Source organism: Brassica napus, chromosome C2 (genome assembly GCF_020379485.1).
Source record: "Brassica napus cultivar Da-Ae chromosome C2, Da-Ae, whole genome shotgun sequence".
In the NCBI taxonomy this organism is placed as follows: Eukaryota; Viridiplantae; Streptophyta; class Magnoliopsida; order Brassicales; family Brassicaceae; genus Brassica; species Brassica napus.
Genome location: NC_063445.1, coordinates 52,861,203 through 52,877,824, shown reverse-complemented (window position 1 = coordinate 52,877,824; position 16,622 = coordinate 52,861,203). Strand labels below are relative to the sequence as shown.

The following is a 16,622-nucleotide window of genomic DNA, read 5'->3' as shown; positions in this document are numbered from 1 at the left end:
ATATGTCAATGTCGACATTGCCTTCAATGAACTTAAGACTTCTTCATTTGTCTTTTAATTTGGCACATATAAGGATCATATGATTATATCCTTTAAACACGTGTAACTGAGATACATCAAGGACATTAATCTTTTAAACAAGGACTAGAAGTCTAGAATCCTGATGCCAAAATATGTGTAAGAAAAAAGGAAGGATGCTCCATAACTTGAAAGCAAATGGGTAAACTGTGATGATGGGTCCTGCCTGCCTGCCTGACTGTTAGCACCGCCCACTTCCCTTGCAACTTGTCTCCACACCTCGTTGGCTACTTCTCATTCACACGGCAAAAATGTAGTAAGCCATTGGGCTTTATGTTTATGGATTTATCTCGGCCCATTTAGCTTTGCTCCTATTTATATTCTCCATTCCCCCAGTTTTAGAATTCGGACATTTGTAAATAACAATGAATCTAAACCAAGGTCCAAGTGCGACAAAACCTTGAAGTTACACTTGTAGAAATCTTGTACACATTTGATGAAACTTTTCTTTGTAATAGATATAACAAAAAAAAGTTAAGTAACAATACCGTTAGAAGCAAGAAAGAAAGGGAAGGGTAGGTAGCATGAGACGATGAAAAGACATTTAAGAGGAGGTTAGGTAAGAAGAGTGGTGGAGGAGCAAAAGAGTATGTGAGTAGTGTTAAACTCCAAAGCCACGTCACTTCTTTCTCTGTCTCTCTTTTGTTTGTTGGTTAAATTTAATTTTGAACATTTGGTGTGGTAGCTGCTAGCCTACTAGCTAGCTACCATCTTCTCTTCTCTCAACATTTGCATATATGTTCAACATTCTCTACATATATACCTACCTTTTGTGACTCTTAATTACAGTAGAAGGGTCTTTTACTAAGCTCACTCATCACATCCGGTAATTTTCTCAAGCTCTCTCTTATTATTTTATTTTTTCTTGCTAAGAATGTAGATATCATTTAAAGAAATGAACTGCTTAGGTATTACAAAATGTGATTACAAATTAGAAAACCTCTTTCTCTATATATTTTTTTTTTTTGCCGTCACCTCTTTCTCTATTATGTTATTACAATTCTTGAATCATGCAATCTTTGCACACTATCATGGGAAGCTACGTGACTAAACTCCGTTTTGTTTGTATCCCAAAACTGATGCATGTTATGAGATGGCATATTCTATTTGTAAAGCTATTTCTTGGAGTCAGTCCATTTTATATTCTTTATATAAGTTTTTTCTTCCTAAACAAACCATATTCAAGCAATCTACTAAAAACATGACGTTGTTGCCTTCTTTCTATCCAAAACGGCCTGTAGTTTTTCTTTTCCCACGTGTTCGTCAATGAATCTACTAAAAGCATGACGTTGTTGCCTTCTTTCAACTCAAAACGACGTGTAGTTCTTTTTTTTCCTACGTGGCTGGTTTGGCGCTCATTGCCGTGTCTAATCCCGTCTCACCAGTAACGGCGAGAGGTTCTGTGGGGGAGAAAAACATGAAAAAAGAGACGGACCTAACTGTAACGCCGTTAACTTCCTTTTTTTTACCAAACGACAAGACAAGGTTGGCAAAATAACAACCAGCCAATCAGACACAGAGTGGGCAGAAACGATCAATCGAGAATATTGAGGATCCTCAAGCCTTCATATACTTACAATGAGTCTTCCTCATTTCAAACAGAACAAACCCAGTTGAATTTTCCCAGAAAGTTTTCTCCTTTTTTTCTTGAATTAAGCTTAACAGTGAGAAAAGATGGAGAAAGCCACTGAAAGGCAGAAGATTCTGATTCGTCATCTCAATCCACTTTCTTCTTCTCCTTCTCTTCCTAGCATTAATGATAATAAACCTACTCTTCTCTCCGTAAGTTTAGTTTCTTTAACCACGAGTTTCAGTGGACCTTCGAGCTTCAAATTGCGTTGACATTTTTCATTAATGAGTAAAAAGACTAGATTTTGAAACTGTTGGTGGAACTTGTTACTTAGGCTGTGAACTGTGCTGCTGAGCTTTCCCCAATGGCTGCCTTCGGAGACGACGTTGTGATCGTTGCGTAAGTCACTAACTAACCAACTCTTTTGAGTTTTACTTCACTTTCTTGATTCTTCCTTGACCTCTCTCCAGGGCGTATCGCACTGCCATCTGCAAAGCTAAACGTGGAGGGTTCAAAGATACTCTCCCAGATGATCTTCTTGCTTCTGTTCTCAAGGTAAAACCTTACCTTGCTTGTAGTGTACTTTGAGAGTAAGTATCTTGTTTCTTATGTTTTTTGTTCTTTGATTAGGCTGTGGTGGAAAGGACGTCTTTGGATCCAAGTGAAGTTGGGGATATTGTTGTTGGTACCGTTATAGCTCCTGGCTCTCAGAGAGCCATGGAGTGTAGAGTAGCTGCTTACTTTGCTGGCTTTCCTGGTAAACTTAAAACAGATTCTTTCTTACAGCAAAAACATCTGTTGTTGATTATAACTAAACTTGTGTTTCACCTTTCTTTTACGAGCTAGACTCTGTGCCAATCAGAACTGTCAACAGACAATGCTCATCAGGACTACAAGCTGTTGCTGATGTTGCTGCTTCCATCAGAGCTGGATATTACGACATTGGTAAGAAGACACACCTGTAACCAGACTTAACCAGATTGACTCTCTCTCTCTCTCTCTCTCTCTCTCTCTCTCTCTCTCTCTCTCTCTCTCTCTCTCTCTCTCTCTCTCTCTCTCTCTCTCTCAGCCTTGTCTATGTTGTTAACTGCACAGGTATTGGTGCTGGAGTTGAGTCCATGTCGATTGATCACACTGCTGGAGGTGGCTTTCACACAACAAACCCGAGGGTCCGTTATCTTTTATCTCAATGAATGTGTTATAAAGTAACTCAACAACAGAGTTTTGGTGATGATTTTGTGATGGGAACAGGCACAAGAGTTTCGTGGAGCTCGTGACTGCTTGCTTCCGATGGGCATAACTTCTGAAAACGTAGCAGAAAGATACTGTGTCACAAGAGAAGATCAAGACATGGCTGCGGTTTGCTTTTCCTTCCCCCTTGTTACGTACTCTTGTCTCTTATATTCTCATACTGATTCAGTAAAGAAACAGGTGGAGTCTCACAAGCGTGCAGCAGCTGCAAACGCGTCTGGTAAACTAAAGGATGAGATAGTTCCTGTTGCGACTAAGGTAGAAACAAGAAGCTCCAAACTTCCTTTTTTGGTTAGAGCTTTCTCTATAAACAATTGTTCTTGAGACAGATTGTTGACCCTGATACAAAAGCAGAGAAGCCAATTGTTGTTTCTGTTGATGATGGTGTACGTCCAAACTCAAACATGGCTGATCTTGCAAAGCTGAAGACAGTCTTTAAACCTAATGGTTCAACCACAGCAGGTGAAGAAAGAAGTACTTACCACCTTTCACTGACATAAGTCTGATCATAGATTGAACCATTTGTGTGTGTTGAGTAGGCAATGCTAGTCAGATTAGTGATGGTGCTGGAGCTGTACTGCTGATGAAGAGGAGCTTGGCGATGAAGAAGGGACTTCCCATTCTTGGAATATTCAGGTGAAATGAGTATAGACAAACTTGTCAAACATTTTAACAGTTCAAGAAAAAGTTCTGATGCCAAAAACAATGCAGGAGCTTTGCTGTTACTGGTGTGGATCCAGCTGTAATGGGTATCGGTCCAGCTTACGCCATTCCCGCTGCAGCCAACCTTGCAGGACTCAAAGTTAGCGATATCGATCTATTTGAGATCAATGAGGCATTTGCATCTCAGTATGTGTACTGTTGCAAGAAGCTAGAGCTGGATGTGGAAAAGGTCAATGTTAATGGAGGGGCCATTGCTATTGGCCATCCTCTTGGTGCTACAGGTTACTACTACTCCCACAAGCTTCTCTTACCAGTTGTTAACATGTAGCATGAATACAAGCTAACAGAGTCTATCTCTATGTTCAGGAGCTCGATGTGTTGCGACATTGTTGCATGAGATGAAACGGAGAGGGAAAGACTGCCGCTTTGGAGTTATTTCAATGTGCATAGGCACTGGTATGGGAGCCGCAGCTGTGTTTGAGAGAGGAGACTCTGTTGATGACTTGTCCAATGCGCGTGTGGAGACTAATGGGAGCGGTCACTAGAACAAGGTTGAATAAGGACAAGCAATGAAAGCACTAAGTCAAATAAAAAAGTGTGAAGCTTAAACAGCTCTTTCACATTGTTGAACAATGAACAATTTGTCATTCTGAGTTTAAAATGTATCAACTAGTAACTTGTGAGTGAACAAAGAGTCAAATCTAAAAAGCAAAGTTACATCTTTCACCACACAAGTCTTTAACATACTAATCAATCCTCTCACTCTACATCTTCTGGAGCTCCACCAGGCACCAACTGCAACACAACAATTTTCAATACAGGTTTCTTAGCATTTGACGATTCAAATGGTTTTAATGTCATCAAAAGTTACATACAAGTCTTAAGAATTGTCAAAGCATAAACGAGTAACCAATTTGTTGCAAAATCCTAAGCAGATACAAAACAAGAAGCTTTTTAGACTTACAATGGCGATGTTGTTGCCGTTGAGGAGAATCTGATCAAGCTTTGTGACCCGACTTCCTTCAGCTGTAATCTCACTGCACAGAGTGAGACATGCTTAGTTAGATACTTAGTCAAGAAAATGGCAACACCACGAATCTTTGAGTTCATATCTACAAAGCAGCAAGTTCTTAAAGCATCAAATCACTAACACACACACACAAATGTTCCACTCTAAAGAAGAAGATATGATCCTCACGTCATCTTAAGTCTCATTCTTCAGCAAAGCAATGAACTTTGAAGGAGATTGATAAAGTAGAATGTTTTGGAATCAGTTAAAAGTAAAATTGAAATTTGAAACTGATATATATATATATATATATATAAACAACTACTGAGAAACTTAGCACTGGAGAAACCCTAAAATGAGTCTAAAGCAAAAAAGATCTGATCTTCAAGTCCTCTTAAAATGTCATTCTTCAGCAAAGCAATGAACTTTCAGTGGAAACTAATTAAAGTATAATGCTTTTGTACTCAGTTCAACGTCAGTAATGAAACCCTAAAACAGAGAGAGACATACTACTCGGTGACATCCTCAAGGACCATGTTGACGTAAACGTCGAAGCCTTTGAGAACACCGACGAGCTCCTTGTCTCCTTTCATTATCACCCTTATCTTCGACCCTATGCACCTGTCGATTAGCTCTGCACCCACACCAAATAATTGGGGGCCAAAATCTTCAGATCCGGTTCTTCGATTTGGCTCTGTGTAAAGTGACAAGAAAGAGTGGAAGGATACCTGATGGAAGAAGCTGCGAAGGATTGTTGCTCGCCATTACGAAGAGAGTAGTGCGGCAAAGTGAGAAAGAAAGCGTTTTCGATTTTGCTCTGCTTCTTCTCTTTTCGATTTTAGGGTTATTGTTAGACGACGACGACGACGATCGTATAGTGGTTTTTACTTTCAAGAAATACGCGAGAAGACCCTCGAACTATCTATTGTTTTGCAAGATCGACCTTTAACTATATAAATTTTGTAATTAAACCTTCCATCTAATTGAGGCAACGTATTGTTTTACTGGGGTCAAGTTTGATAATAACTACATTTTACAAATGACAACAATGTAAAGTTTGTTTCATCAGATTAAAAAAATACAAGTTTTTTTTTTTTTGAAAAAGAAAATCCATATGTAGACTCTTCTAGTTAGAGCATTTCCCTTTGTTAAAAAAAAAAGGTCAGAGCATTTCCAGTAAAAAATATTTTATGAGTATCTCAGAATTTTTAAAAAGAGTGACGAATCATTCAAAGACAGAATTGTAGATACTCCTGAGTTACTTTTATATAATAATAATATGTTAATTTTTAAATATTTCAAAAAAAAAATTAGCTATTAGAAATTAAATACATAATTAAAATTAGTTAATATTGAAATATTCTAAGTTCAGATACTTACATTAGATACTTTTGCAGTGGAATTGCTCTGAGAAACTACTTCTATCACTGCTTTGAAGTGCAGCTATATCATTAAACTATAAAATGGATAAAATAATTTGTGTATATAAATCTTTGGTCCAATACTTTGATTCAAGTCTTATTTATGATTCTAAAATAAAATATATGAAATTTGAATTCCAGAAAATGATTTATTATCAATAAAAATTAACAGGAGATTACATATAAATTTTGTTTAATATGATAAAAATAGAAAATGTTAAATATGAATTTTCGTAGAACAGTTTGATCTAGTAGTACGAATAAGACAGAGTACACAAGTCTTCATAATGCAAAGTAGATAAAGTAAAGTAGATAAAATAGATTTTGGTGTCTCTGGATGCACTTTCTTGTCCCCCTTCGTGATTCGGAAAAGTCCTTGTGCGGAAGACTTCAACATAAGCTTTGAAGCCCTGGCTGGTTCGTCAAACTCTTGACCGACATACTCTATTTTGAGGACGATGGAGGGTCGCCGGGTTCGCAAGTCGACCACCGGGGATTAGGATTTCACGCAGGATCTGGTGAAGCGTTCTTGTCGACGTCAGATTCCCTTTATGGGAAGATAATGATATTTAATATATATTTCTTTTTTTGAAAAAAGTAGATAAAGTTGTTGATTATTTTGTAGATATAATAATTTTGATAATAAGTTACTTTGAAAGAAAAATAAAGCTGATCTGTGGACAAAGATAGATCAACTCTTCATCATCTACACTTTATTTCCACGTCGATCAAATTCTTTCTTGATATAATAAATGAAAGGCCCTAAATGAAAACTATCCCAAGTAATAATTGAAAGAAGATAACGGGACCCAAACCAGTTCAGTGCAAGTTTGTTAAAAATTGACCCTATTAACACGTTTAACAAGTCTGAAGATGCTCGAAAGCAGATCCTTTTTTCAATTCCTAACGTTTACAATGAATTAATTGTGAAAACATCTATCAGACTCAGATTCAGTGAGTGAGAACCGGGTGACGGATCTGTATGTGTTGGCGCGCCACATGGTGAGCTCACTTTCAACAAACGTCTTTTTGACGAGCTTTATCTATTATTGTGTTACAAGATTTTTGTATCGAAATTGGTATGATTGATAATGTAATAATGTGTTATCTTCATAATTAACCCTAAGATTATTCAACTAGAAGGTGAATAAAAAATGTTTCCAAGGAATCGAACAAGTTGTAAGTATTAAAATGGAAGCATCTCTAGAGAATGGACCAAAGTTTCTTAATATAAAGATAAATATAGTATGGAATCATATTAAACCTTCCATTTAATTGTATGCAATCACCTTGACGCCAGCGGCAGCCTATTGTTTTACTGAGGTCAATGTGATAATAACTACCTTTTACAAATGGTCAATAAGTTAAAACTTTTAATATTTCATAAGACTTTTTTTTTAATAAATAGAAGTAATTCTCTTTCGAAAATATTTATGGTCATATATGCAGGTTGGATTCGGATAATCCATTCGGATTCGATCTTGAGTTCAATCGAGTTCCGGTTTTTGGGAGTTTGAAATTTGACCATATTCCGCTATTTCAAAATTCGGTTGTTTGGACTTTCTTAGGTTCGGTTCAGATATAGTAACACATCATAACCCCATATGAATATGTTTCAACTTCAGGCTTTCGGTTATGCAAATACTTGTTTGTTATTTAAAAATACACATTTTAGTTTACAAACTGGGCAAATATAAACAATTTACACTAATAAAAACTTGGTGGCATGATTCAAATTTGTTGTTAAGAGGAGAAATACATATATAAGTTAAAACTAATAACTCTATAAACGTAATAAAACATTATTTAAACTTCAAAATAAGACAACGTTTTTAAAATTTCAAAAACAAATATATTCATAACTCAACTTCAAATGCAAGTGTCAAAACATAAAAATAGCAATACTAACCAAATACCAAAATATATATTTGGATATTTATTTGTGATTGAGCTTGGCTAGATATGAGTATTTTTGAGATTTTGAATTTTTCGTGTTTTTAGATATCCATTTAATTTGGGTTCGGGTAAAACTCATAATCTGAAATACCATAGAATAAGACTCATTCAGTATTTATGTTTGATTCAATTCGGTTTGGATTCATTTTTATCGGATCGGATTTAATTCAGATTTGGTTTATTTGTCCAACACTAAGAGCATGTACATCAATGAACCCCCTATTGGGGTTCATATGTATTTTTTATGTATTTAATTGTGGGCTCGTGAACAGTGTTGAACCCGGCTCAATTGTGCTCCTCCATCAATGAACCTCAAATCCGGGTTCATAAGAATAAAATAATATTTTTTTTTAAAAAAAAGAAATAATTTTTCATTTAAAAAAAATTATTTTTAAAGAAACTTACTAAATATTTTACATTATTTATGAAAAGTTTTTATTCAATACATTGAAAAATCATGAACATACAAAGATTATTCATCACGATTACCAAAATTTTCCCAAACATTTTCAACTAAATCAGCTTTCAAACGCTCATGTACGCCTGGATCCCGAATTTGATTGCGAATGTTAAGCATATCGACATTCACACTTTCTCTCGTTTTCACCTTGGCACTTCGGCTAGATTCTCCTGACTCGAACTCAGATGTATCAGCTAGAGTGTATCCGTGTCGTTCGTCCTCTACTATCATATTGTGCAATATGACACACGTTCTCATTATCTTTCCTATCTTTTCCTTGTCCCATTTTAGAGTAGGGTTTTTTACAATTGCAAACCTCGATTGCAAGACTCCAAATGCCCGTTCGACATCTTTTCTGACGGATTCTTGCTTTTCTGCAAATTTATGGGCTTTAGGACCTTGAGGAAGCGGGATGGATTGGATAAATGTTGCCCAATTAGGATAAATTCCGTCGGTAAGATAGTATGTCATACGATAAGTGTGGTTGTTGACCTTGAACTTCACTTTAGGTGCTCGACCTTGTAAAATGTCATCAAAAACTGGTGACCGATCAAGAACATTGATATCGTTTAGGGTACCTGGTAATCCAAAAAATGAGTGCCATATCCAAAGATCTTGTGATGCCACAGCTTCTAAGACAATTGTCGGCTTTCCTGAACCACGTGTGAACTGACATTTCCAAGCCGTAGGGCAGTTTTTCCACTCCCAATGCATACAATCGATGCTGCCTATCATCCCCGAAAACCCGCGTGCCTCTCCAACGTCAAGTAGTCTTTGAAGATCTTCTGTTGTAGGTCTTCTTAGATACTCATCTCCAAACAATTGTATTATCGCTTCCGCAAAATTCTCCAAACATAAAATTGCAGTACTTGCCACAAGTCGGAGATATTCGTCATTGACATCTCCCGCTTGACCGTATGCCAACGATCGTATGGCTGAACTGCATTTTTGAAGTGTAGAGAGGCCGTTCCTTCCATGACCATTTCTTCGTTGCTGAAAGTATGGAATTTCATTACCTAGGCGTTCGACAATGCGAAGGAACAAAGACTTGTTCATTCGAAAACGCCGCCTAAACATGTCGTGTGTGTATGTAGGATTTTCACTGAAGTAATCCTGCCATAGTTGATTGTGTCCTTGTTCCCTATCTCTTTCGATGTATGCTCGTCTCTTCGGCTCTTTGGTTAGAACAGAGTCGATGAAATCATCGATTTGTTGGTCCACCATTTCTTCAAAACTTCATATACTTCATCATTTGAGGAGCTTGACATTCTTCCTTTTTTCAAAAAAATAAAAATTATCAATTTTATTCTCTACTCCAAAATATAACAAATTATAAATTTTATTCTCTAGTCCAAAATATAACAAATTAAAAATATATAATTTATGAATTTTATCAATTTTAAATTAACATTGCCTAAGTTGGATATTAGCCATGTATTGGACCATCAATATGATTGATCATCATTATAATTTGTATTCACAATCTAGTATTGTTCCACTTCTGATCATGTAGATCCCGTTTAACCTAAGTATTATAATGTAATGAAGAGCTTACGTTGGTTGTGTTGTTCTCGGTTGGGTGAGGCAGTAGAAGCGTAGTTGTCCTCTTCGTTTGTAGTTGATCAAGTGTTTCAGAAAGACATCAAGGAAGAGAAGTAGGTGATCAAGTGTTTCAGAAGTTGTGTTCTTGAAATTTTGAAATTCAAAGACAGAGACAGAAAGAGAAGTAGTTGAGTTCTGATTTAGAAACATACATCAAGAGCATATTTATATATGCTTCTTTGTTACATGACCCTTTGTTACATGACCCGTGACTTAAATAAACTAGTGTCGAAACATAGTACAACCCGTGAAACAAAAGGACATAGTAGCAGTGTGAGAAAGAATCCACTGCATCCGTTCATCATAAAGCAACATCAGTGTAGAAACTAACAAAATACTACACTGATCCCGTACAAATAAAGCAACAACAGACTTATTAAACCCGCAACAGACATAGCAACCCGTGATCCAGACATAGCAACCAGTGATCCAGCAACAGACATAGCAACCCGTGACATAGCAACCTGCAAAAGAAAAAGGCAACCTCAAAGTTAATAACTAAACATATTGAGTTCAACAAAAGAAAAAAATAGAGATTCCAGCAAGCAAGTTAACCAATTCAATCAAGGAGTTCAGAAATGAGTTTGTTTTTGAGGGTGATTTCGTTAGGAGATAGATCAGTTTCTTTTTTGGCAAGGAGACGATCTAGGAGTTTCTGCTGAGAAATTTTCTTTCTCTCAGCCAAGATACTCTCAATTTGATCGAAAGCAGCTTCATGACCGTGCCTCTTGTGTTTGGCTGCTTTGTAAGCCTTAACACCAGGCGGTCTAACCTCGTCCTCAGGTATCACCTCCTCAGCTTCCTTCCTTTTCTCCTTGGCGCCATCTCTTGACTTAAAAACTGACTTCCACTTCTGATCATGTCTCAGTTCCCTCCAACAGTGTTCCATGGTGAACTTCGCTTGATAATCATTGAAGAAGATCTCATGAGCAGCCTTCATGACATCATCCTCATTTTGACCACTTGATTGGTGCTTTATTGCCGCTTTATAACTTTCCACAAACTTGCAGACCTGCTCGTTCACCCTTCCCCACCTCTGCTTACACTGACTCCATTCTCTAGGAATGCAGCCAGTGAGCAGAGGGCTACAATTAACATACGCCTCAATTCTCTTCCAAAAGGAAGTAACCTTCTGCTCGTTACTGACAATAGGGTCCTTGCTCGTGTTCAGCCAACCACTGATGAGCACAAGGTCCTCTTTTGTTGACCACTTTCTCTTTGAAACCGGTTTCACTAACCAAGGAGAGTTCGCTACAGCCTCAGCATACTCGCATTCCATTGCTAGACTGCTCTATTTAAACTAGTTTTAGCTTAGATAATGGGTTTTGGTTCTCTATTTAAACTAGTTTTAGCTTAGATAGAAGTGAAAAATTAAACTCTACCTGCCAAACATTGAATATAAAAGCTAATAGCGCAAGCAACTACTTCACAGAGAGAAGTAATGACACATCAAATCGACTACTTAATACAATCAACTACTTCAAACATTAAGAGCAAGCTACCAACCAACACAGCTTTAATTCGACTGTACTTTTCGCTCTAGGTCTAGTTTAGATAATTAATACAATCAGAGGAACCAAACAAGATAATACATCACAGCATAAGATGGGTTTTAAACATTTACCTCTGATTTTCAGTCAAAGCACACCTTCTCCAGGGTACCGACCTGAACAGTGAGGCTTCTTACCTGTTCATGGACATGGAAACAACAATAATACAGTGTTAGTTACTCATTAAGGACTTACATACAAGGCTACTTCTAAAATAACAGGGAAATAGACTTACCTGCAGGGTCTGAATCTGGAACTTGAGATTCCACACCTTCTTGATCTCCTCCTCAACATCCTCCAGACGCTTCCTCAGCCTTTTGATCTCCTCCTGGACACCAACCACCCAAGGATGACTATAATGCAACCCATCATCCTTGTTGACAACAGAAAACAAATATTATAGACAGTTCCTGTTATTTTTATTTTAAGAACATTATTAAGAAAATAAAACTTACTTCATAGTTGATGCACGTGAAGTAGCGCTTTCCAGGATGACTGTCGTAGTCTTCCTTCCCCCGGACCTCGTCAATGATTTTCCCAACGCAAGCACACCTTCTTGGAATCCCGTACTGTGAATCCTGGACGAACCATAACATGTTGCAGTAGTCCCTTTGTTTCTTTGAATGACTTATTTCTTCTGCGGGATCCATCTGCACCAGAAAGAAGAAATGATTAGAACATACTAACTACAAATAATATGATTAAACGAACCGGTAAGAGAAACAAAGAACAGAACCCAAACAATGAAACACAACCCAATATGATTAAACTAAGTAAGAGAAACAGTTAAGTAAGAGAAACACTAATCTCTAATCGATTTCAAATCTACTCGGAAACACAACCCAATCTTTAACGAACCCAAACAAAGAACCCAAACAAATAAACCCCCAATTCGATTTCAGATCGACTCTATTCAACCATAAATTAAAAAAACCCTCTAATCGATTTCAAATCTCAGACTCGATCGAACCCTAACAAAGAAATCTCAGACTCGATGGAACCCTAACAAATAAACCCTCGATTTCAAATCTCAGACTCGATGGAACCCTAACAAACAGATCGATTAACTACAAACCTCGTAATCGATCTCTCCTCCAGACTCTATTGGAGGAGAAACCCCCAATTCAACTTCAGATCGAATCGATGAAACCCGTATAAACAAACCCTAACAACGTAACTCTACTCGAAAACAGACCTGAGATCGATCAAGAGACACTACCTCCTCGATTTTATGGACAAAAGACCTCTCGATCGCTCTAGCTACAAGAATCGCCTCTCGAGTCGCAAACCCTAGCTATTTGGGAGAGAAGAGGAAATGAGGAGAATAACGCGAAACACCTCCTTTCCGTGTCGTCATCACGACTCCGTCCAGCCAATCTGGTGCCTCCACGTGTGTTGAACTCGTCTCACACAAGTTCACGAGAGCGGCCCGGTTCACTTAATATTACCCATTTTCCTTTTTCTTTTCAAATTAAAAACCTGTGAACCCAGGCCCATGACCCTCTTATGATACATCAATGTACATGCTCTAACCCTAGTCATCTGATACATATAATTATAAGCTATCTAGCCACTGCTTGAAATGCAACTATTTGATTAAAAGGTAAGATGGATTAAATCATTTGTGTAGATAAATCGTATTGGTCTAATAGTTTGATTAAAAGTTCATTAAAAATTCGGAAGTAGAAAATTTATAATTTAATTTCAAAATGAGATTTATTATCAGTTATACTGACTAACAACAACAAAAGTTCATAAATTCTTCAAAAGATAGACCGTCGGACATAGTTTTCATAAAGAAAAATAGGTATAGTAATCGATTGATTTGTTTATATAATAATTATAATAAGAAATTAGTGTAAAAGAAAAATTAAAGCTGATATGTGGCATCATCATCTCCATTTTTATTTCCACCTCTATCAAATTCTTTCTTGATATAATAAATAAAAAAATCCACTTAGTAATTATTGAAAGAAAATGACGGGACCCAAACCAAATTTAAGTGCAAGTTTGTAAAAAAATCGAACCTTCTAACACGTTTAATTAACTCTCCATATACTCAAAAGCAGATTCTTTTTTTTTTCAATTCCTGAACTAATCGTGAAAACACACATACAAGACTCAGCTCAGTTATTAGTGAGATCCAGGACAGTATGTTTTTGTGCGCCACATGATGAGCTTACTTCAACAAGACGACGACGAGCTTTCTGCCTTTCTCTATTGTCTTATTAATTAGCCAAATTGGTATTGATTCATATGTAATGCGTTAATTATATTCATAAACTTAATCCTACCAAATAGTAATAGTATAAAATGTGTTTTAAGAGCAACTTGATCAGTGTCATACTCAAATTGAGTATCAGTCCAAAATATTCTTATTGTAATATGTTTTTTTTAAACTAATATGTTTTTATTTGATAATTATGTTTTTTTCCTTTTTAATGTGACATCAATTAAATACTGACAAATGGCACTAATACGTTCTAAAAAGTGTTTCAAGAATTCTCAAATGAGATTCCGCTGCTCTTCAATCTCATGCATTTTACCTTTTAAAAAAAATCTGAGATGCTCCATCAGATCTTAGCATTGAAGGTATTATAAATTCAAATCACTTGTGAAATAAAAAAAATATATTATTTAAGTTAAAATATCGAAAAGATGTTTTCGAGCATGTGAAAAAATTATGGACATAAAGTCTGTTAACAAACAAGAAAAAACAATTACCCTACTAAACGTGAATGAGAAAAATACGATTCTAGATCATAAGACATAGTATTGCAGATTAATTAATTCGGTTATAATTAAGTTTTCTGGGTGGAATTCAACTAGAAGGTAATAAGAATATTTTTTTCCCAAGGAATCAAACAAGTTTGTAAGTATTAAAATGCGAGCATCCACACTCTAATTGTAAGGAAGGGGCCAGAGTTTCTTAAAACAAAGATAAAGATAATCTAATCTACATAAAGAAAAGTATAAATAGAGACTAACCCTTAAACTTGCATAATATTTACAGTCTAATGTCATTGAAATAATTAAATAAAAATATTTTAAGTAATCTTTGTCTTTTCCAAAATTAATGAACTAATAATTACTCATAATTTTATGATTTCCATGTCTTTTTAAAAATTAATAAAACATTTCCTAAATTAAATTTACAAGCAATTAAATATAAATCTTTTAACTTATTTATGTCATATTAATATTATAAACATTCATGAATATCAATAATATACACAAAATATTTATGTAACAATATAAGTTACATTTTTATCTCATTCTCCCTCACAATTCACCATACTCTTCTTTTTTTTTTGAACAAATTCTTCTTCTTACCAATATAAATATATTACATGCACCATTATAATTGTTAACAAACTTACCATGTATATAAAATAATTTATTAGACATTCTCATAAAATTTTGATCCACAAAAAAAACAAAATAAAACATTTGTATAGATGCAAGGATCATATTTTAAAAATGGTGGTAATACAATTCACGGTTTACAAGATAAAATAAAATTAAAAAAAATATAAACTATAAAATTATTATGCTTATAAATGTTATTAAATAATTATTTAACACATGTAAAATTTTAAAATACATATTCTCACTTAGACAAAATAAATATTTATTTACAAAAATAAAAGAAAACATCTGCAAGGTCGTGGTTTAAATGTACACAAATTTAAACCCATTTATAATTTCTTATCAGTTACATCAAATTTATATTTTCATTTTATTTTCAATCTTAATTTGTATATGTTCCAAATTTCATAGAAGTTTAACAATCATTTTATTTTCTTACAAATATTATAACTAATGTTTCATTTATAAATAGCATGATAATTCACAATTGTCTATTTTTGTACTTTTTATTTAAAAAAATTGTTAGCTATATATCTTAGACATGAATCTTATTATATAAATGTTAGATTTTTATATAATACCTAATATCGATGATACATTTTACGCTAAAATGCTAAAATATAAAATCAAGTACAAATATAACATTTACATTAACAAATATATCATTAAATACAAACACAAATTAAATACTCGTGCGCGGTCGCGTGAATCAAAGTCTAGTATTAATTAATAGCTAAGTATGCAGAAATTGAATAGACCTAAAAGCAACCAAATCATTCTTGAATCATGCTGAGAAACAGTCCAGATTCATGTGATTTCTCCCCTACTCTCGGATCCATATATATAATATTCAATACCAAGTATTATTAGGGGAAGACTAAATGTAATTAAAAATAAGAACTTACCTGTCAGTGTTTTGCATGTTTAAATTCCATTGATTAGAAATATGCAAAAACATCTTTGAGCAAAACACAGGATGCTACGTATATATAGGGATTTCAAACAGGTTGATCCGTCCCGTTCCATACCGCAGCGGGCTCGTCTTCGAGCGGGTCACGGCGGGTCAGGCCCGCACGGGCTGCGGTCCTCAAAATGGCTGGCCAAACCCGTACCGCAAAACATGTAGGCCTTTGCGGATCGGCCCGCGGAACATAGAATTACAAACGGACATATGGTTCATGAATGCTTCATTGCATGATTTATGACGCTTTATCAGTTTCATGACGCATCAGTAAGTGAGTTTAGTCGAGGATTGGACTGAATAAAGCAATACACTTGTTAGTTGAAGATTTTGTTGGATCAAAACACTAGTTTATTTACTTTTGTTAGACTCCAAACATTTTAAAAATAAACAATATTAGTTGCTGAATCCAAATATTATAACTCATAAGTTCATAACAAATGATTTAGTTTTCAGAAACCAAAATTAAATAAAACCAATACCAAATCAAAGATACTAATCCCAAAAATAAATAAATAAAAAACACCAAACACACTTCTTGTTCTTCATCTTTATCACCAACAAGCGACAAAAAGATGGAAATTTCACTTCTTCACCATCAACTTCATCTTCTGCAAATAAGAATAATAAAGATATATTGAAACCTAAAACTCCAAAATGTATGATATTGTGAACAAATACATATAGGCAAAACTATGAAGAACCCATGGTGGGAACTAGATCTTCTTATTC

The 16,622-nt window shown here is 35.3% G+C and overlaps 4 protein-coding genes across 5 annotated transcripts; 1 reads left to right on the top strand and 3 right to left on the bottom strand.

Annotated features, from left to right (window-relative positions):
* The first annotated feature begins 723 nt into the window (after nucleotides 1-723).
* On the top strand, nucleotides 724-4,288 carry LOC106382478 (3-ketoacyl-CoA thiolase 5, peroxisomal). 2 transcript variants are annotated; one of them, XM_013822503.3, is made up of 12 exons: nucleotides 724-904; nucleotides 1,983-2,047; nucleotides 2,119-2,203; nucleotides 2,279-2,405; nucleotides 2,495-2,593; nucleotides 2,744-2,817; nucleotides 2,900-3,007; nucleotides 3,080-3,157; nucleotides 3,229-3,361; nucleotides 3,439-3,535; nucleotides 3,611-3,843; nucleotides 3,929-4,288. In XM_013822503.3, exons 2-12 carry the CDS (start codon nucleotides 2,013-2,015, stop codon nucleotides 4,105-4,107), a joined length of 1,248 nt encoding a protein of 415 aa, XP_013677957.1. In that variant the 5' UTR covers nucleotides 724-904; nucleotides 1,983-2,012; the 3' UTR covers nucleotides 4,108-4,288. The 2 variants fall into 2 exon arrangements, with proteins under 2 accessions (XP_013677957.1, XP_013677956.1); XM_013822502.3 differs by lacking the exon at nucleotides 724-904 and adding an exon at nucleotides 1,107-1,860.
* On the bottom strand, nucleotides 4,120-5,554 carry LOC106382479 (sm-like protein LSM5). The gene is made up of 4 exons (XM_013822504.3): nucleotides 5,300-5,554; nucleotides 5,082-5,205; nucleotides 4,527-4,599; nucleotides 4,120-4,357 (listed from the first exon to the last, which is right to left on the bottom strand). Exons 1-4 carry the CDS (start codon nucleotides 5,334-5,336, stop codon nucleotides 4,322-4,324), a joined length of 270 nt encoding a protein of 89 aa, XP_013677958.1. The 5' UTR covers nucleotides 5,337-5,554; the 3' UTR covers nucleotides 4,120-4,321.
* Nucleotides 5,555-6,127: 573 nt separating this feature from the next.
* Nucleotides 6,128-14,900, bottom strand: LOC111210939. Its single transcript, XM_048747031.1, has 2 exons — nucleotides 12,016-14,900; nucleotides 6,128-11,933 (listed from the first exon to the last, which is right to left on the bottom strand). Exon 2 carries the CDS (start codon nucleotides 9,630-9,632, stop codon nucleotides 8,421-8,423), a length of 1,212 nt encoding a protein of 403 aa, XP_048602988.1. The 5' UTR covers nucleotides 9,633-11,933; nucleotides 12,016-14,900; the 3' UTR covers nucleotides 6,128-8,420.
* Nucleotides 10,570-11,289, bottom strand: LOC125582484 (glutathione S-transferase T3-like). The gene has a single exon (XM_048749227.1). It carries the CDS (start codon nucleotides 11,287-11,289, stop codon nucleotides 10,570-10,572), a length of 720 nt encoding a protein of 239 aa, XP_048605184.1.
* Nucleotides 14,901-16,622: the final 1,722 nt, after the last annotated feature.

Bases quoted from the DNA above. Each gene is read 5' to 3' on its own strand.
- LOC106382478 (XM_013822502.3), top strand. From the start codon at position 1,753: ATGGAGAAAGCCACTGAAAGGCAGAAGATTCTGATTCGTCATCTCAAT. The intron at 3,008-3,079 runs GTTTGCTTTTCC...GTAAAGAAACAG, and splicing joins AAGATCAAGACATGGCTGCG to GTGGAGTCTCACAAGCGTGC. The intron at 3,536-3,610 runs GTGAAATGAGTA...AAAACAATGCAG, and splicing joins CCCATTCTTGGAATATTCAG to GAGCTTTGCTGTTACTGGTG.
- LOC106382479 (XM_013822504.3), bottom strand. From the start codon at position 5,336: ATGGCGAGCAACAATCCTTCGCAGCTTCTTCCATCAG. The intron at 5,206-5,299 runs GTATCCTTCCAC...GTGTGGGTGCAG, and splicing joins TTCGCAGCTTCTTCCATCAG to AGCTAATCGACAGGTGCATA. The intron at 4,358-4,526 runs GTAAGTCTAAAA...GTTGTGTTGCAG, and splicing joins ACGGCAACAACATCGCCATT to TTGGTGCCTGGTGGAGCTCC.
- LOC111210939 (XM_048747031.1), bottom strand. From the start codon at position 9,632: ATGGTGGACCAACAAATCGATGATTTCATCGACTCTGTTCTAACCAAA.
- LOC125582484 (XM_048749227.1), bottom strand. From the start codon at position 11,289: ATGGAATGCGAGTATGCTGAGGCTGTAGCGAACTCTCCTTGGTTAGTG.